Genomic DNA, 21683 nt, shown 5'->3' on the forward strand with positions numbered 1-21683 from the left:
TCATTCTTATATTGTAATTAATAACTACGACCTGTGCGCTTTTAATTACGTATATTGTCGATAAGCTATAAGAGTTTAACAGATTTTATTTTTTCCCAGAATTCAACACATAGGGCTAAAACGTCGAAACCCACTCTAGAAGGTCAACTAAAAAGGTTACAAATGCTTGATTTTCTCCGTTATTAGAAGGAATATAAATTTAAAACTTTGCAAATGTGTTTTTTTATGTTAAGATGAACATAATTAGATGATAAGTAAAAAATCGCGGAATTTCCCTTTAATGGAATCATATACTAAATGTCACATTTTAAGTGTTCAGATACATTAATTTCTTTTTCTATATAGTGGATAATTACACATAAATTGATGTGCTCCTATATTGGAGGAAGATTCTAAAATCAGAATTTTACAGAAAAAATGAAAACTGCCGTTTCCTTCCCCAAATCTCACGTGTCACCATTTTTTTAACGTGAAAGTTGACATACAAATAAAAGCATTGAATGTTGATGTTTGAATCTTCTACAGCAAACATTTTTATGTTTAGATTAAACAAGTACCAATTTTAAATTAGTACAAGAATTCTGTGAATGGTACTCCTTCTTCATCGTAGCGTGGGATTCCAACAATGACGTAACTAAGTTGGAAACATTAAATATCAATTGGTTCATTTGTGTGTCTCCTTCTCATCAATTTCAGAATGACATTTTGAGGATATTTCCATGCTATAAAACAAAATGATTGACGTAAGAGGCTTGACAGTTTGGCAAAAACTAGATGATCCAAGGAGCCTGTGTCGCTCACCTAATATTTTCATTTACGATTGATTCATTAATAAAAGCCAAAAACTGCTTTGTATCCAATTGTTTTAATTTTAGCCATGTCTGTCATGTTGGTTGGCAAGCAAGTTCACCAGACACATTGTGAAAACTATATACCATAATGTTGATTGTGGTCGAATTTGGTTAAATTAGTCTCAGTTGTTTCAGAGGAGAACACTTTTGTAAACGATTACAAAAATTTAAGACAAATTGTTTAAAATTGAATTTAACAGGCAATAACTTATCAAGGGGTCGAATGACCATTTTGATAATGTTGACTTATTTGTAGAACTTACTTTTCTGAACATTATTGCTGTTTACAGTTTTATGTCATATTTACATCTATCTATAATATACATAAGACTGATAGATCTTAACCTAATGAACGTTCTTTTCTAATTGTCAAATTTGGTCTAAAAGCATTAGTTTCAGAGATATAAGCTTAACCTGCATTTTAACCCCATGTTCTTATTTTAGCCGTTTATGTATCTGCTTTTGAGATCTTATTTTGCTGAACATTATTGCTGTTTACTGTTTATCTCTATCTATAATAATATTCAAGATAATCACTTATAAAATGTTTTGCTGAGCAGTCTGATATAACCGCAGAGTTTGAACCCTGAACAGATGGAGCAAATTTGGACACACAATATTCAAGCTTGATACTATCTGAAAGAGGGAAGAAAGATACCAAAGGGACAGTCAAACTCATAAATCTAAAACTAACTGACAACGCCATGGCTAAAAATGAAAAAGACAAACAGAAAAACAGTAGTACACATGACACAACATAGAAAACTAAAGAATAAACAACACAAAACCCACCAAAAATTAGGGTGATCTCAGGTCCTCCGGAAGGGTAAGCAGACCCTGCTCCACATGTAGCGCCCGCCGTGTTGCTTATGTGATTACAAATACGGTAAATAGTCTAATTCGGTAGGTCACATTCATGCAAGGGAAGGGGATTGTAGTTAGGACGTAAGGAATATATCCGATATCATTTGTGAAACGGTTATTCAATAACGGTCAACCAACTCGTAATGGCGTCTGTAAAATTTACAAAGGGATGATTTCAACTTCACCATTTGGAACTCTTGGTTTAATAGCGTCCTTGTGTGAGCCACCCTCTATTAAGAAAATCATGATAGGAAATTGAAGCACGGGAGTATCGTATCAATTGGGAGATATATACCCCGTATGCAGGTGCTGCTGGAATGTTGCTACTTAGAAATGGAAAGTTCACAATTTGGAAAGCTGAAATCATCTCTTTTGTTGTAAAGTTTTGTTTTCAACCGACCCTCATTGTCAATTTCTAGATGTAAGTGGAGATATGAAGCCGACTTAACTGTATTTGTAGTATCCTTTATGTCTAGTTCGATGGGATAGATGCGTTCCACATAGTCACCAATTTTTGAATTATTTAGTAAAAGAACATCATCTATATAGCTTGTACGGTGACCTATAGTTGTTAATGTCTGTGTCATTTTGGTCTTTTGTGGATAGTTGTCTTATTGGCAATCATACCATTGTTTGTCTCTAATATTTAATTAACTGTGCATTTGTATTCAGATATCGCAGATCAAATTTATTCGTTCATTGTTTAATCATACGTTTTTTGATTGAGTTAAGTCTGCCAATTGATATTTTATCGTATGTTTTTCTTTGTTGTGATGTTATGCTATTGTTTCAGAAAAAGGGAGAAGGTTTGGATCCATTAAAACGTTTAATCCCGCTGCAAATGTTTGCACCTGTCCTAAGTCAGGAATCTGATGTACAGTAGTTGTCGTTTGTTTATGTAATATATACGTGTTTCTCGTTTCTCGTTTTGTTTATATAGATTAGACCGTTGGTTTTCCCGTTTGAATGGTTTTACACTAGTAATTTTGGGGCCCTTTATAGCTTGTTGTTCGGTGTGAGCTAAGGCTCCGTGTTGAAGGCCGTACTTTAACCTATAATGGTTTACTTTTTAAATTGTTATTTGTATGGAGAGTTGTCTCATTGGCACTCACACCACATCTTCCTATATCACATCTGCTTTTGTATATTCAATATAGCGAGAAATTCCCGCACCCGAAGGCGTCCTTCAGCTGGCCCCTAAACACATATATATAAGTTTAGTGATAATGAACGCCATACAAATGTTCAAATTGTACACAAAAAACTAAAATTGAAATAGTTTTAATCCCCTGAGGGTATCGCCAGCCCATTAGTCAGCTCAAACGTGCTGACATGACTTATATGGTCATCTTTATATTAAATTAACTGTTTCGAAAACTTTAAATTTTTGAAATACTAAAGCTTTTTAACCTCAGGAATGGATAGGCTACAGTTTCGGCAATTCGTTAAGGAATTTTTGTTCCAAATGCTCTTCAACTTTTTACTTTTTAACTTTTTGAAACTAAGCGTCACTGATGTGTCTTTTGTAGACCAAACAGGCGTCTGGCATAAATACACAATTAAAATTCAGGTATCTATGATGAGTTCATTTAAGATATGTAAACTTTTGTTACACTTTCAGACAAAACCAGGTTCAATCCACCATTTTCTACATAAGAAAATGCCTGTACAAAGTCAGGAATATGACAGTTGTTATCCATTCGTTTGATGTGTTTGGACTTTTGATTTTTGTCTTTTGAATTTGGACTTTCCTTTTTGATTTTTCCTCGGAGTTCAGCATTTTTGTGTTTTTATTTTTTTCCATACACAGTTCCACAAGTTATTGTCTGGACACTAGAAAAATGCTGATTTGGACCCTTTTTGGTCACTTATTCCTGAGCCATAGGGACCATAACTCCCCATATCAATTCTAACCTTCGTTTTGTGATTTAAAACCCTTGTGTTTAAATTTCATAAATTTATATCTACTTATACTAAAGTTATTGGCCAATTTTCAATAAAGTTTATTATATTAAAGTTATTGGCAAATTTTCAATGGAGTTTATTATACTAAAGTTATTGGCAAACTTTCAATGGAGTTTAATATACTATAATTACTGGCAAACTTTCAATGGAGTTTATTATATTAAAGTTATTGGCAAATGTTCAAAATTCTCTGTCAAAATAAGTACGGATTGCTCTAGGTGTCACTCCTTTAAACAACAATGCTAACTGGACATTATTTCCAAATACATAATTTAAAAGCAGTATAAGTGAGGTAATGCAAATGTGTGTTTTGTTAATAAGTCTAAACACGCTGAATATGACAGGACATTGTTGTCTATACATTTGATGTGCTTTTTCATTTGATTTTGCCATTTGATGAGGGATTGTTCAGTATTTCTGTGATTTTACTTTGTTCTCATAACATTGGTTGAGGTAAACTAAAGTGAGAGAACAAAACAAAAAAATCATTATTTTTTTATGTTTATAAAGGGGCATAAATCCAGAACAGTAAAAGTGACACCACCAAATTTCAAACTTGATCTGTATTAAGTGATAATAAGCATGTGGTGTAAAACTTTCATAACATTTGGTTGAGGCAAAATGTTAGAGAACGGAAACTAAAAATTTAGCAATTTTTTTCCATTTAGGCCAATTAAAATTAATTGATAGATTTTCATCCCCGCCCGCCCCTCTGAAATCTTCCCACCCCGATTTTTTTTATTTTATAAAAAATAACGATTCCCGGATTTTGTTCATTTCTGTTACCGGTAACCGTCGATAATTTCGTTTCATGTAAAACTTCCTGTTTCCAATTTCGGTTTTCGTATTTCTTAGAGAGAGTATTCTTATCATTTACCGAGAATAGAGAATGATTACGAGAAGGGCATGAAATATTCGGGTAACGTGTAAAACGCTGTGTCCAAGAACGCAAATCGCCGTATGTCATAACTTAATGACACAAATGTTTGTGAGTAAAACACCTTGGATTTATTTTATTTATACAATGACTGACATGACTTTGTGTCAAGAAATTTGGACTGTGAATGAAACCCAAAAGCGTAAGAATCGTGGAACACATTTGACTGGAATAAAGAAATTGACACAAGCATGATCTTTTTAGAATGGTGACCGTATATTGAGTTTAGAAAATGGACAAACATAAGCATTTTTAATTTATTAATTTATAGCAAGCTCTTAGATTTAGATTTAGCAATGGCGCCTTTATTTTTTTGTAGAAAAAAACAGCAAACATCCTCTGTCCCAATACCCACGATAGAGTCACTAAACAACTTTATGTTCTACATTCAATTTGTAATTATATTTGCATCTTGTATAATTATATTAAGGACCAACTTTATATTTCAACACTGTTTGAGTTTTTTCATTTTATTCTGTACTCATCGTACTCGTGTTGCATATCATTGCATTTGCTTCATTTTATTAGGATAACAAAACATTGCCCGGATTCAAAAGCAAAATACATTTGATGTAGGTTGTCCAACTGAAAAGAGCATTTGTTCACATTTCTGCTGTTTACTATAAGATAGGTTTCTACAGCGGCAATTACATGTAGAACAGTGGTTGCCAATCAGATATATATTTATGAATTTGAAAAAGCGGCATCAGCATATGGAGTATATATGTGTGTGTCTCAATTGATACGTTACTCTAGAGCTAGCTCAAAGTATGTTGATTTTGTTGAACGAGGTATACTTCCTTCTCAAAAATTTCAAAGACAGGGCTATGAATCAATCAAATTAAAGTGATCACTCAAACAATTTTATGGCCACCATCATAAGCTGATATGCCATAATGACAAAAGTGTGTTAGAAATCATATCTCAGTGATATTCTTCCTCAGTCATAACAACCTTCCATCATTACCGAACTGAACAAAAATATAACATGACGGGTACCGTATACGGTGCAGGAAATGCTTACCCTTCCGGAGCACCTGGTTTTAGTAGAGTTCGTGATGTTTCCTACTTATTATTTGTAGCTGTTGATGTAAATGTCTTTTGGTTTTATGAGTCTTTGGTTACTCCTTGGTTTTGATTGTTATTGTCTTATACACTATACCTTATGGATGTATTTACATGATACAGGCTTGTTATTACACTTGCATATATGAAAAACACGTGACAAGAAGGTTTCATATGAAATAAAATTTAAAAAATAAAATCCTCCCATCCGCCCCATTTTTTTCAAAAATTTGGATGAAAATCTACTTATTAATTTTAGTTGGCCTTATAAAGAGGCATAACATTAGAACCATTTAAGGTAGCACAATACAAAGATTTGTTTACTTCAAATCACTAACCTTTGAAATGCTGTAACTTTCTTATGAATGCATAGAAACTAATAAAAGAGGTATATATAGATAGATAAAAGATTAATCTTTTAAATGAATGACATATTTTTATTATGCAATCATTATGTAATCAATTATTATGTAATTAGTGGCAAAATCTGGGTAAGTTCATTAGCTCTATCATCTCTTTAACTATACAGAAAATTTTAACGAAATCTTAATCAACACATCATGGGCTTCAAAAGGGTGTCTCAGATTGTCTCTATGGTATTCCATTCTCTCATAAATCTCTAATTAGTGTAAACATCCTAACCACATAAAAGAAGATAATGTTTAATTAGGTGTAAAATTTGTTCTATACATTCTATCTAAAATCTGAGACACCCTTTTGTAGATAATGGCCATAGGAACAACATATAATACAAATCAACCCTCTAGAGATACCTATGCAGAAGCTAATTTCATTTGAAAGTGGAAATTTGGTGAACAATATTTTAGACACAGTTAACATTATAATTGGTTACATAATTATTGCATAATACTAACACTGCATTTATTTGTAAGAGTAATCTGTTAGCTATCCAAAACTACAACTTTTATAAATTTTCAAGCATTATTAAGAAAGTTACAGCATTTTAAAACTTGGGAGTTGGAGTTATAAAATCTTTGTATTGTGCTACCTTAAGTGACGCCACCAAAATTCAAAATTGATCTGTGCTTTGTAGTATTAAGCATTTTGTAAAAGTGTCATAACATTTGGTGGAGGCAAACTTAAGCAAAGGAGAACGGAAACTATTTTCTTTTTACTTTTTCCATTTATAAAGGGTCATTCTTCTAAAAATTTTAGAGTGACACTACCAAAATTCAAGCTTGATCTGTATTTAGCAGTAGTAAGCATTGTATATAAGTTTTTAAAAAAAATATTTAGGTTGAGGTAATCTCAAGTTTAAAAAACGGAAACCAATTTTGGGACGTACGGACGTACGAACATACAGATGGACAATGGTAAGACTTAATGCCACTAGCCTCCGCTACTGGTAAGTGAAATCGTGATCCATAAAATGGCTGCAGTCAAATAAAAACTTACCATTTCTTGGAATCAAAATTTTCCACTGAGCCTGATTTATGATTCTCTTTATTTTCAAGTCTAAAAGAGTGTTGTGGCTTGTACTTAATGTTGAGGGTAGAGAGGTAGGTGGGAATTCTTTGTCAAAATGAGTACGGACTGCTCTAGGTGTCACCCCTTTTAACAATAACGCTAGTCGGACATAATTCTCCTCTTCTATAGAAAGAGGTGCCATGATTTCAGATTCGTTTTACAAAAGAACCCTTTATCGTTGTAGCTTAATGGTTCATGGATTCCTGCAAAAACAAAAGATGTCACTAAACATGAAAACGGTATAGCAATTGTAACTAGGAGGCTCCAATGATATTGTTATGAAACCGGATGGAAAAAGACACGAGTGTGCATTGTAAACATATGTAGATTCTTTATTAAAGGTCGAAGGTGACATCAACAAAACAACTGAAGTTCATGTATGTTGTGCCACGATTATTTGCAGTATTCTTTTAATAGTAACCTTCATACATTGGTATTTCCCGGCGTATTTTTTCCGCGAAACTAGGTCATACATGTTTTCACTTTTTGTACACTTGCTTGTTATGCGTAATGATTTTCTATAGTTCAGCTGTTTTTAGTAAGTGACTTAGATTTTACTATTCATGTATTTTCACTATTGTAGCACACACTGCAATTCTATTTAGATATATTGTAATTGATTCATAATTATTATTTATGATATTAACTTTTAATAAAGCTGCTTTTATTTAATTCCAACAAATCTTATTCCTTCGACTTTAAACTGATATTTATATAATATCTGCCAATCATTTACAATAACGGTTGGTGCTTCAATTGGTGGCAGCGGTAAAAAGAACATTTAAAAAAAAAGAAAGAGAGGAAAAAAGGAATTCATTAATTTAAAAAAAAACAACATCAACATACAAATCAGCTTATATTGAAACTCAAACTGTGGTTTACATATGATATTATTGAGCACCAAGAGTTATTGAAACTCAAGGTGTATTTTTCGATAAATAAATTATTGAACACCAAGAGTTATTGAAATTCAAGGTGTATTTTTCCATCAATAAATTATTGAGCACCAAGAGTTATTGAAACTCAAGGTGTATTTTTTCTTAAAATATTTTGATAATATAAGGGTAACTGAAATTAAGTATTAATTCAGTCTGGTATATTAAATATGAATTTAAGACACAGACAACTACCACCTCCTATGTTTTTAAATAATGTAGGGTCCCCAAGAGCTTCCTTATGTAGTGTTAATTCCAATTTTTCGGGTTTAACAAGAGAAAATGAGACACAATTTGTTTCGAATAGTGCACCAGGGGCTAGTGGTATTAATTCTGATACTTACCCTTCAGTTACAAGTGTTAATAATTTTGAAAGTTCAATGGCTGGTCCCAGCATTTCAAGCTTTAATACTATAAGTTCACCTAGTACTAGGTTAAACAGTCAGTCATATCCTGCTTGGGGGTACATACAAATATTAGTACTAATAGTATAAATGTAAGTTCTTATTCAAATCCAAGGAATAGTACTACTAATTTGACAAAACCAATGACAGCAAATCAGACAAATACCATGACAAACCTATCACGGCCCAGAACATCTTCTTTGAGTGACAGCAATCTGAACAGATCAACATATCATGTGAATCATCAACCAGATGAAGTGATGGATACAAGAACTTGAAAGAGAGAAAGAATTTAATACAAGGCAAACAATGACTACTGAGTCCCAACCTTCAGCACATAGTATGCAGTCACAATATAGAAATTATGATAACCATGGTAACGGTGAACAACAACCATATAGATGGAATCAACAAAATTCCACATACTACCCTGCCACAAGATTTAGTGAGACCGCCTATCCGATGCGAAATCTAACAGAATCATTTGCAAGTCAAGATTCCTATAAGTCAAGACTTCCATTTTTTAATGGTAAAGGAGACTGGAAAGCTTTTATGGTACAGTTCCAGATAACTGCAGAACGTAATAACTGGAGTCCACGACAGCAAACAGACGAAATCCTTCTAGTCCTTAAAGATGAGGCCCTTACTTTTGCCACAGAGTTAGCTCCAGAAGTTCGCACTTCCTTTATGCTGTTTAACTCAGAAATGGAACGACGTTTTGGAAACAACAGTTTTCCAGAGACCTACAGACGTGAATTACAGACCACCAAGAAACAATATAAAGAAAGCATCCATGAATATACTGCTAGGATAGAAGGCATGGTTAGAAAGGCTTACCCTGGAATGGACAATAATATCAGTATTGAATATATGTTGTCTGGATTACCTGATCAGAGTCTGGCATATGATGTGCTGACCAAGCGACCAAAAACCATGGAAGAAAAGATAAACCTGGTGACTTGGCATCTAACATGTAAGAATGGCATGAAAGGCAAAACTCAGATCCGTAAAGTGGAGACAATAGAAGGAGAAGAAGAATATGACTATGAAGACCTCAACTGCAGAAAAGCAGGTCCCCAGAGATTCGTAACTGAGGAGAGACTGAATCAGTTTGGTAGGGACATGAAAGAGTTTATGACCAGAGATATAATAAAGGCAGTTGGAGAAATAGTGGAGGAAAAGATGATGAATCTAACCACAGAGAAGAGAGCAGTTAGTGAAAAACAACAGAAACCCAACTCCAAATGCTATTCATGCAATCAAGCAGGGCATTACAGCAGGGACTGCCCAAATAAGAAAAATGATCAACAACAGTATAAGAATAGCACTGAAGAGAATTCTTTAAACAAGTAGAGGCTGGGACTGTTGGCCAAGTGTCAGCCTTAGGGATGAGAAATGAAGATGCTGAGTCAGCAGATTTTGATATTGATATTCTTTTCAAAGAATCCAAGTTGCAGAAGGAAAATATAGAACAAGAAATGGATTTCTTACACACGTACTATTTTTAGGTGTATTGATTAACTTGATCTTTTAAACGTTTAGAGAAAAGTATATTCAGTTTCAAATTAGATCGCAGACAGATCAGCTGTTTTTAGTAAGTGACCTATATTTTACTATTCATGTATTTTCACAATTGTAGCACACACTGCAATTCTATTTAGATATATTGTAATTGATTCATAATTATTATTTATGATATTAACTTTTAATCAAGCTGCTTTTATTTAATTCCAACAAATATTTTTCTTGATTATTCAAAGTTTAGACTTCAAAACAGTTTTATTCCTTCGCCTTTAAAATGATAATGATATAATATCTGCCAACCATTTACAATAACGGTTAGCGCTTCAATGTAGACATGGTAGATATGATATAGATGGACATTATGCATATTTCTACATAATCGGATTTTCGTATAAGTATTTTTTTTACCTGAACAGCTAGAAAAAGCTTGACCATTTAGTTCGAGGGACCATTTACACATCCTCCTTTAAATATAGGCTTAAGATGTTTTCTTTCCATATAGAAAGAAAGATTTCACCCTTAAATATCAAATTGAAAATCAACACATATGGTTTAACTAATTTACAACATTACACTCTTATCATTTCGTGTGTTATACCATCACAACCAGCAAATATTTTATACTTTAAGTCTTTTACAACCTTTTAAAACCTATATGTTTAACAGATATATGTGCTCGCACGGTATCAGATCCGTTCACGTCCAATACGCTTTCGCACCCTACATGTTCGTACCCAAGTTCCGATTGCACCCGACACGTTCACATCCAATTTCAAAGCAAATCCTAGTTAGATAATAAGAAAATCATGAGTGTTGTTTCCAGTTGCTTTGATGTTAAAACTGCATGTATTAAGCTTGGTATAAGATGTAAAATGAAAAACACAAAAGAATAATTGCTTTAACAGGTAGGCCCCTTGGATTAAAATAATTTCATGATGTATGGTAACCATGACAACCGCAACTCTATTATACCAACTTTAAAACAAGGGTGACATATGAGTATTAACTACCAAGTTTCATTGAAATTTGAGGTCCTAACTTTCTGACCGTATATTAGAATGTTGATGCTTACGTACTACCAGAAATTAACCTTCCTCAAAACAATAAGTACAATGTCATACAGCATACGAACACACCCACTCACTTGATTCGCTCATCCTTAAAAGTATGAAAATTGCATAATATAAAAAAAACATATATATACAAAATAAAGGATAAGGTCACCCCGCATCGAAATCAATTCAGCACATCTAAATCAAGAGGACATTTGTCTGTCCCAAACTGTATCAATGTATTGCTTCAAGTCATGTCATTCAAAATTCACAACTGTTACTTCTTCAGTATCTAACCACTAGAACAACTCGTAGATGTATGATCTACCCGACATGCCAAGATGCCCACTCAACTGTATAGTGTCATCTTTACATTGGATAACTCATTTTACATGGGCATCAGCATAAAAACATCAACTTTATACTAATCTCCTTTAAGTCGTTTTACATCTGGATTTTAAATTTGCATGCTGACAGACTTTTGAGCAACCAAATTTTAACCATTTAAACAACAAGCCAAATACTACTTTGAAAACCACTGAAAACAACGCAAAGCCAAAATTGGTATGAAACTATGTTGCCTAACAAGCGGCAACTTATGGACCACTCAAATAGCTTGTTGAAATGGACCTTCAACGTGAACAAAGCATGGTACTCCATGCAACAGTGTCCGCACTTTCAAGGTTATCATTAGAAATTTCGGACATTACTCTTTCCGGCTCAAAAATGTCATCCTGATTTTCGTTTTCGTTCATCTCTGTTTCTCCTCTAAGACGTTAGCCCTTGTACAACCTCATTCTATCTACATGTATCACCTGTGGTCGACCCCATCTACCACAGTTAACGAATATTCTCTGAGGAAAAAGAATATTCAAGTAACATGCAGACATCTTATATGTTCAGGTATTTCACATCCAATTTTTTATGGAAATATTCTTTATAAAGCACAAAAATGTCAGTATTCACCTCAGAAACGAACAAAAGCTTTAAATAGACTTATTAAAAAGGGATATAGTTACGATACTGTTGTCAGGTCATTAAAGATTGCATATTTTGGCTTTAATATTGATTCGCTTATAGGGTCTTTGCATCGGAACTAAACACATCTATTTCTAAAAATCAGTTGTTGGCATGACACGGGTAATGCTCTTCTCATATATTTTATGATAGTATGATACTAACTCCTAACGGGAGGGATTGTACCTGATATTCATATGATGAAGACATAATCTTTCAATCAGTTGAATTGAGGCTTGGAGCTGCATGTCAGTTAACTGACAATAGTCTGTTGTTATGTATGTATTATTGTCATTTTATTTATTTTCTTTTGTTACATCTTTTTACATCGGACTCGGATTTCTCTTGAACTGAATTTTAATGTCCGTATTGTAATGCGTTTACTTTTCTACATTGGCTAGAGGTATAGGCGGAGAGTTGAGATCTCATAAACATGTTTAACCCCGCCGCATTTTTGCGCCTGTCCCAAGTCAGGAGCCTCTGCCCTTTGTTAGTCTTGTATGTTTTAAGTTTTAGTTTCTTGTGTATAATTCGGAGTTTAGTATGCCGTCCATTATCACTGTACTAGTATACATATTTTTTAGGGGCCAGCTGAAGGACACCTGCAGGTGCGGGAATTCTCGCTACAGTGAAGACCAATTGGTGGCCTCGGCTGTTGTCTGCTCTATGGTCGGGTTGTTGTCGCTTTGAAACATTCACCATTTCCTTTCTCAATTTTAATTTGGAACAATCACCAGGTTTTCGAAATTGAAACAGTTTCCGTTGGGAGGCAAATGCAGTTTGGGCGATCTTTATGTTACTGGTTGTTCAGTCGTTGAAGACTATAACAACCAATCTGTACAGTGAAGTTCAGTGGTATCACTTGGTTATGGCAAACCATATGTTCTTTTTGTAAATTAATCACTAATTATACCGTCAATAGCAAAATCCCCTACTACTGCCTCTTATAGTACATGTTTTAACCAATCCAAAATTGAAATTCTCCTTTTCCGGCAACGTAAAGTTCAATTCGTTAGCGGACGTAATAGTTTGAAGCACTTGATTTAGCTTTGACATATCTACCCCTCTCAAAAAATTGAATAAGTTATTTGATATAAGAGTGACAGTGCCTGTGTCTACCTGAAAACTGGACTTTATGCATCCTATACTTACGTTTATATATCCCCCTGCTTCTGTCGTTGATTTATTTTACCTTCAATTTAATTTGTTTTCTCCGCTGTGTTCTTGTGTAAGAATGCACTGGCTTAGCGAAGCAACTCTCATAGTTCTTGTATTGACGTTTCCGCCCTGCTTTTGTAGCCTACATATTCGTTTAAAATAATAATATTCACTCCATTCGAAGTGATTATAATTGCTTTGTAAACGAATCCATCATTTCTGTAAACTTATCGTTCTTAGACATTTCTTGGATACTAGCATCTGCATGCGTAGCCCGTATCTGAGGTTTTATAAACTCTTGTCTTTTCTCTGCTTTGCAGAACACCTCAAGTGCGACAGGTAAACAATTTGCTTGGTTTAAGTTTTGCGGTCTGGATTGTTTAATGTTTATCCTCATCTCACTATCGTGTAATGCATAAACAAATAGTCCTTTGCTAAAGTGTCTTTGTCTTCATTGGTGCTAGTAGGTATGCGTTGTTTACTTATAGCCGTATAGTTTGTCCTAGTTCTGGCAAGATTTCACTTGCGAGCTATCGTGTCTCCTTCAACTGATCTCTATATACTTCGTTCCGATTTGGAGGAGCAAAATGCTCTTCAAATGATTTCACTAGGGTATCATAATTCATGTTCATATCAGTTGGTAAACCGCTGAAGACACTGAAGAGCAGCAGTAAGGTAAATCCCCTGTTCATATTCATAATAATTATTGATGATAGCATTTGCTCAAAAGTGGGAATTAAAATCAACCTTATCACCAGACCCATCATATAGCAAATCAACAGTCTACATAAATAAACACAGAAAATTAACAGTCTACAGAAATACTCAGAAATACACACAACAGATCAAAAGTCTACAGATAAACATACAGACAATCATTAGTCTACAGAAATACACACAGAAAAACAACAGTCTACAGAAATACACACAGAAAAACACATAGCAAACTAAACAGACAAAAAACCTACAGCCAATATACAGAATTAGACACAGCAAATCAATAGCCTACACGAGTACACTTAGGACACCAACAGTCCACAGAACTACATGCAGAAAATCAACAATACACAGAGATATACAGAAATACTCACAGCAAATCACCAGTCAACAGATACACAAAGAAAATCAACAAGTTACATAAAAATACACAGCATAAACTTTTCGACAGACATACAAACAGTATAACACAAAGTCTGCTTTTCAGGTTAACTAGATTGTGGATGTAAGAACGGTCCTAAATCATTTTACAGTTTAACTTTGACCAGTTCAAATGACTTGGTGTCAAGTTTGATTGCTGTACAGGTAAGGATTGCACCAATTGGGGCAATATGCGCAATTGTTTCTACATAGGCGGTAATGGTAACGTTTTCCTTCTGTTGCTCAGCCCATATCATAAACTTGTATAAGTATGATGGCTTGTTTCGAAGCTGAGAAATGTTTACATATGTGGTTAAATTTTCGGAATACGTGATTCATTTTTCCGTAAATTAGCAAACCCCGAGTATCCTTTTGCGATGTGGCTCCTCATGGTAAAAAATCCCATTTTTGACACAATAAGTTCTTTAAAAGTTTAATACTTTAAACACATTTAATAACTCCATAGTTTTTACAAATTTATTCTGTGTTCCCTTACTTTCTAAATTAACACAAATGGTTCAGCTCAGTCATTTGTTTATCATAGAAAATGTGTCAGATATCACTACACAGAGATTTATTTTTTGTTTACACGTGACTTTTGAGTTCCTCATTTCAAGGCGCATTAGGGATATTGTCTCAATTGGTAAATTATTATTTTCAGGACCAGATATGTGTTAACCATTCACCATACTGTTTATATGTTTTCCGCATACGAGAAAGATTTTTGTAATGAGCTGTGAAAAGAATTATATGGGGTATGCAATAAATGTTAATCGCGTGATTCAAATAATTATAACGTGTTATAGACGATTATTTGTCATTATTTTCCCTCTGTTAGTCCCAGAGAATGCGGGAACGTGTTAATAACGGATATTTGTCATTATTTTCCCTCTGTGAATTCCGGGTACATTTTCAATTTTATCTTAAGTTAGTTCTTCAATAGATGGTGTCAATGAGTTAGTGAAAAGGGACAAAATAATATAAGTTGAACTTTTAAAAATACTAATTAAAATCCGAGATGACAGATACGACTTTTTAACAGAGTAATTTGGTATAACCAATCAATAGTATGGACATTGCATTGGGTATATACAACTTAAGTGTACTGTTTGGTTCGTTGTGGAGTTGAATGAAGATACAATTGGAATCCGTGTGACATTACAACATACTTTTGTTCTTTATTGACATTTTTTTTCACCAAACGCTTTCTATATAGTAGGAGATATTATGAAAATAATTGTTCAAATCATGATACACGCATGCCGTTTGAAATAAAGGTTGACTAAAAGATAATTTAAAAAAAAATCAGCTTCTAACCATAAAAGAAAAATCCATTTTTTCAAGATGGCCACCGCTCATTTTACAAATGGCGTCATATCCAATAGGCTACATTTCGTAAATCATTCCAAATTAAGTTTTGATAAAACGTAGATAACTGTTCCTTTAGTACGATGAAACAATATATACATGACGAAAAAGTTACTTCCGGTTCCAAAATGTAGGCAAAAAATGTTGAAAATTATATTTTTTTTTCTTTCATTTTCTTCTTACCGAAACCGAAACAGTAAAGAGCGTGATGACTAAAAAGGATCAAATTTAATAGCGTAATCCGTCTTAGAGCAACGTTGCATGTAAGGGTTGAGAACTTAATTTTAGAATCATTTTACAGAATAAGTATTAGGAAGGTTTTTAGAATGTTTTAAAATTTAAATACGTGATGTTATTGTTAAAAATAAATAAATCACAAAGACATACAAAAAAAAGCCTTCCTTTAAAAACGTTTAGTATTACACGAACATAATTTTGACATTATTGTATTGTTACAAATGATCTACAGTGATCACGACAATTTAATTCTTCTTCTTTTAAACAGCATTTCAATGCCTCTCAAATAATTGTAAATATGACACTCATCGAATCAAAGGCGAATGATTTAAAGATTATTACTATTATTTGGTGTCAAACTTTAAGAAGCATGATGTTATTGAGGAGGCATCAACTGGGTATATTTTCTATAGTCTAATATTAAGTAGATATATGATCTGTATCAGTAATCAATGTTATTGTATTGCTGCAGGCAACCACTGGACCCAAAACAAGTTGTTGTTAGGCTTATTTACGTGCACCGAGCATGCACTCTCTTGCATCATATCTCATTTATTTCGGACGTGGATATCTTCTTGTATGTCTCACTTAGCCAAAAAAAGTTGAAGAAAAAAGATAAGACTACTTACATCTGATTCAAAAATGAGACTTTTCAATTTCTACCACGTCTAAAATACTATATATTGTGTCCTTGTTATTAAAGATGAATAAGTAATTAATTATAAACAAATAACGAAGATTCGAAGACCGGAACGCTACGTGGTTTGGGTGAGCAGCTGGTTACTGGAAAGATTATAAAGAACACCTATCTCGACATTGATAAAGTAAACATACAAGGGATGTGTGCAAGCGCCGTTAACTGACAATCTTAAATTTGGACTAGGTATTTCGGATACATTGGGCTCAGTGATAAATCTGAGTACTCCCACACTTACCATTAATAACACAGTAATAAATGCAGCATTTGTTTACAGTGGATGTGATAGTTCAACTTCGAAAAGTTTGCATAAAACGACCCATCACAGTTCCGTAAAACTTTAAAATGTCTGTTAAAATTAAAACTAATAAAAGAGCCATGTATGCGGACTAGTCGTGTAATATTTTTGCACGTAATTGGAAAAGACAATATTCCATTAACCATTTTAAATGATAGCAATCGTCACATCCACCTTACGAAAGGTACATCTATTAGTTTAATGATAAGTTGACGATATAGCGGGTACGGCAAATGAAAATCCGATAAGTGGCATTCAAAAGTCGAGACAATATGCTCTCGACACTGCCTCAATCGTTACCTAATTTGCCACCACATTAAATCGACGTATATCAACGTTCAATCGAAGCACTTCAACCTATTTCATTCCAACCATGAATTAAGTAAAGAAAGAAAACGCTCAACAATCCTGCCTTTTGAAATGTTTAGTGTTACATGGACATATTTAGTACATTATATTCTTACAAATGATCTACTGGTATTTTAAAAGAGAAGCTATCAACATTGTCGGACGACAAGTGTATCATCTTCTTCTAAACATTATTTCAACGCCTCACAAATCAATAGCCCAAGCTGTATTTTGATTTAAAGTTTGTAAAGCATAATGTTATTGAGGAAATGTCCACTTGGTAAATTTTTCTAAAGTCTATTATTAAGTATACACATGCTATGTATCAGTGTGCAGTGTTATTGTATATCAACTACACATTTATACAAAAACTAACACAATGTTAGCGTGTAAGGATATATTATATTACACAAGTTCATAAAAAGATTCCAACTAGAATCGACACCTTGACAAAAATATTTGTGCACGTTTTGCTTTACAAAAATGTTTGTTTACACTGATGTGTTTGCTTGTGGAATTAACTAACATTCACAAATATTCATGTAGTGACCCTATTGTACAAAATCTATTTCTGATTTTTAAAAATATCATATCAAAGTAAAATACAAAAGTAATACACTATTTGTATATTCGAAATTAAATACATTGTTGATAAACAAGAATAAAGGGGTAAATACAAGAATCTACATTTTTTAATATAGGGCTACAAATGAACATGGTTTGAAAGAAAGATGGAGTTAACGACTATTTTTCGTTTTTTTACTTGATATAAAAACAAATTTTCGGTTTAGCTATTGTTTAGTCTGTCCGACAACACGGTCAGAAATTTGTGTCTTTGATTTTACCCAAACAAATGGTTTTATTGCAGACTAAAGATTAATGTATATGCAACAAGTGATACAGATATAATAGTTCAAATTGATAAATTATTGAGAAACATAAAATATGTCAGTGTATTTACTTGACAATCCAGTATATTTAAATTCTACAAAAGAGAATAAGTCATGTACGGTGTAGAGAATATGGAAATGAGGAATATGTCAAAGAGACAACAATCCTCTTTAAGAGCAGAAACCAACCAAATGAACCATTGGGTCCAACACAGCGAGAAAATTCAGGATCCAGAGACAGTCTTTAGATCGAACCTAAAACAAATTGATACTAGTGCAGTAAAAATGGACATCATACTAAACTCAAAAACAGTTAATAGGACTTAAATTAAAAAAAACCACACAAGACATGCAACGGCCACATGCTCTTGACATGGAACAGGCGCACACATGCGGTTGGTTTCAACATGTTTTATGAGATGTCAACCCTTTACTTATACCTCTAGCTAATGTAGAATAAAAAAAAACACACACCAATACGCACATTAATACATTTTAAAGAAGTCAGAGTCCGACGTCACAATAGGTAAATACACTAAAATATGAAACATAATCCACCATTGTCTTCTTTCTAATTGACAATACGTCTGACTTTAATTTGAATAAAATGTCTTGTCAACATTAAATAATACTTCATAATATTTGTTGTCTAAAGCGTTTTTCTGGTCTCACTTTCATCCTGAATTCCTAATGAAAAAAAAAAAAACAATTCCAGGAAAGTAACAGAATCAAAAACAGTTAAAGAGCTAATTTACCAAATGAAAATAAACATAACAACTCCATCTAAGGTTCAACTTTGGAAATGATTGAGTATTGTTCCCTTAATGTCCAGTGACAAATTTGTTATTCATGTTTAGGATGAGAACAAACTAACAATAAATAAAACAGGAAGGTCTTAGACACCGATATGAAGGTAGGGCAATTCGGAATGCTAAAAGGAAATGGGTAAAAATTGAATAGAGATAAACATTTGGCTTGTTACAGGCCACCGCTGGACCCAAGAACAAGTTGTTGTTATACTTATTTACACATAGGGAGCGTGACATTCCTTCTCTCTTCGAATTCCATTTTGACCAGACGCGGTTGTGTACTGGGGTGTCTCACTAAGCCAAACGGACGCCCTCTTAACTTTGTTTTTAATATTTGTGCCGGTACTCATCAGCTCAATAGTCATTTTAGGCATAATTTATAACAAACCGTTATAAAACTGCATGCCTTCACGGGGAATTGAAGAATGATTTAATTTTGGATGCGTCTTCTGATTAGTTGACGTCGTTTTGTTTATTAGTTCAAAAACATAATTTTGTTATGAGACCATGATGTCATCAGTGATTTTTCATGATTCACTCCGGTTTAAAATGGAATTAGGAATTGAATTATAAGAAATGACTGTAATATTGGTTCTGCCTATACGAAATAACAAGAAATAATGTGGCAAGCACTTTTGAATAACCTGCTATACGGGTTTTCTAGTGTGCACAACATTTTGTATGTTATTTTTTCAAAGACAGAAAACATATTACAGTCATGCCTTAAATGAGTATATGGCTAAAAATGTATGAACACACAGGTCCTTCTCTGTGCAGCACAAATAATAAATGAAAATAAGAGGGTATCCGTGTGGCTTAGTGAGACAAACAAGTACATGTCAGTTGAAATGGGTTGTGAAGAGAGAGTCGTTAGTAACATAGTAAGACCTTGTATATAAGATTATATTATATTCTAAAGTTTTACAAGAATGGATGTCTGATTGATTAAATTTGTCCATTCTCAATTGTATCTATCATAGTCACTCGAGAAAAAAAGCGTAACACTTAAAAAAGAAGATAAAACACACGTTCTCAGCTAGACACTATACTAGTACTTACTGTGAACATTATAAAACAAATTTAGTTGAAGAAAAAAAATGAGACTACTTACTTCAAGGCATGTTATATCTGATTCAAATATGGATCTGTAAATAACAATGCAGGAAACATTGCAATCACTACCCACGTCTGAATTACTATATAATGTGTCCGCGTTACTAAATAAAAGATGAATAAGAAGTGTGTCTTTCTCTAAATGTGTTGCGCATGCGTATATATACATTCCTACTTCGTCATTCAAAACTATTTAAATATGTCTAGTATTGTATGCAGAACAATGGGTAGGTAAGTGAATATGTCTACCGATACTTCCCAAATGAACTAATACGGAAAAGATATAGAACACATTCAAAACTGAAAATTTAAAAATATGTCAATCATTGTGAATCTGTATCGAAAATTAAAAAACAAAGGAAATAGAAAAACAGGGAAAAATATAATGCAGTTACATATATTATACATTCATCATATACTTCATATGATGATAAATTTGTCCCGGTCCCGGACATATTCAAATGTATATTGATACATACTAAATAAACATTTGTTTTGAATAACAATTGTATCACTATCGAAAAACAACGGTTGATGTGAGTTATCAACAAACAAAAGAACAATAATTGGTATAAGTAGTAAGTACTTTAAATTTTCTTTGGTTACCTGTTATTGCAAAATGTGCTAAGGAATAAAGAGAGACCTCAACTATAATTTTAGGTAAAAGTATAAACAGTGTAATTTTATGGTGTTTAAGTTGAGCCTTTAAAGGAATATCATTAGTACATTGCCTGAATATAATTTTTTGATTATGTTGATGTGTCATATACAGGTTGAATTTATTTGATATCCGAATAAATGCATTTCAAAGTCCACCTACATTAAAGACCGATGTCTTCGTTAAGCATTTAAAAGAATATGATTTGCATCAATACATACATTGCCTAAATACAGGGCAATTAAGAGATAACTGTTTGTATTTGAAGCTTTAAGGACGTCCATCGGTAGTTTTACTGTCGCAAATTTAGTTTACCTGGCGACGCGGAGCGGAGACAGGTAAACGGGTATTTGCGACAGTAAAACTACCGATGGACGTCCGAAAAGCTTCAAATACAATACAGTTATCTCTATTCTAATGCAAAACAAGTTCATAATTAAATTTCAATCATACTTTCAGTGTAAAATCTTCATTAAAGAAAATTCCGCGAAAAGATGTTATCTTCTTTGGTCCCTACACTACGTGACGTCATATGTATGCTTCCGGCGTCAAACATAAACACCAGGCGTTTTCTGGCTTCTGTGCCGCTTCAGAATGTAATAAAACTTGATAAAAAGAAGATTTTTAGGCGCAACAAGTGAGTTTTTTGTTTATTATTGTAGAAATAACATGTCAATTCATTCCGAAATTCAAAATGTCGGCTTCCTTAGTTACAGACAAGGAGATAGAGAATTTTACGCTTGCTGTCATCCAATCAGAACAATTGTTACAAAATAATTGCATTAGAATAGTAATTATCTGATTATGTTGTCAATGATTGGTTACTTGTTTTCATGCTACAAATATCATTACCTTTTCAAATTGAAGG

General features: G+C 33.3%; 1 protein-coding gene across 1 annotated transcript in view; it reads right to left on the reverse strand.

Moving 5' to 3' along the window:
* The window catches only part of LOC143055022 (E3 ubiquitin-protein ligase DZIP3-like), a 30479-nt gene extending 10196 nt beyond the window's left edge, over positions 1–20283 (reverse strand). The window contains exons 1-2 of the mRNA XM_076228155.1: positions 20156–20283; positions 7099–7373 (exon numbers count right to left, since the gene is read on the reverse strand). Coding sequence (XP_076084270.1) covers positions 7099–7312 — 214 coding nt within the window. The 5' untranslated portion in view covers positions 7313–7373; positions 20156–20283. The remainder of the gene's footprint in view (positions 1–7098; positions 7374–20155) is intronic.
* Positions 20284–21683: the final 1400 nt, after the last annotated feature.

Source organism: Mytilus galloprovincialis, chromosome 12 (genome assembly GCF_965363235.1).
Source record: "Mytilus galloprovincialis chromosome 12, xbMytGall1.hap1.1, whole genome shotgun sequence".
In the NCBI taxonomy this organism is placed as follows: domain Eukaryota; kingdom Metazoa; phylum Mollusca; class Bivalvia; order Mytilida; family Mytilidae; genus Mytilus; species Mytilus galloprovincialis.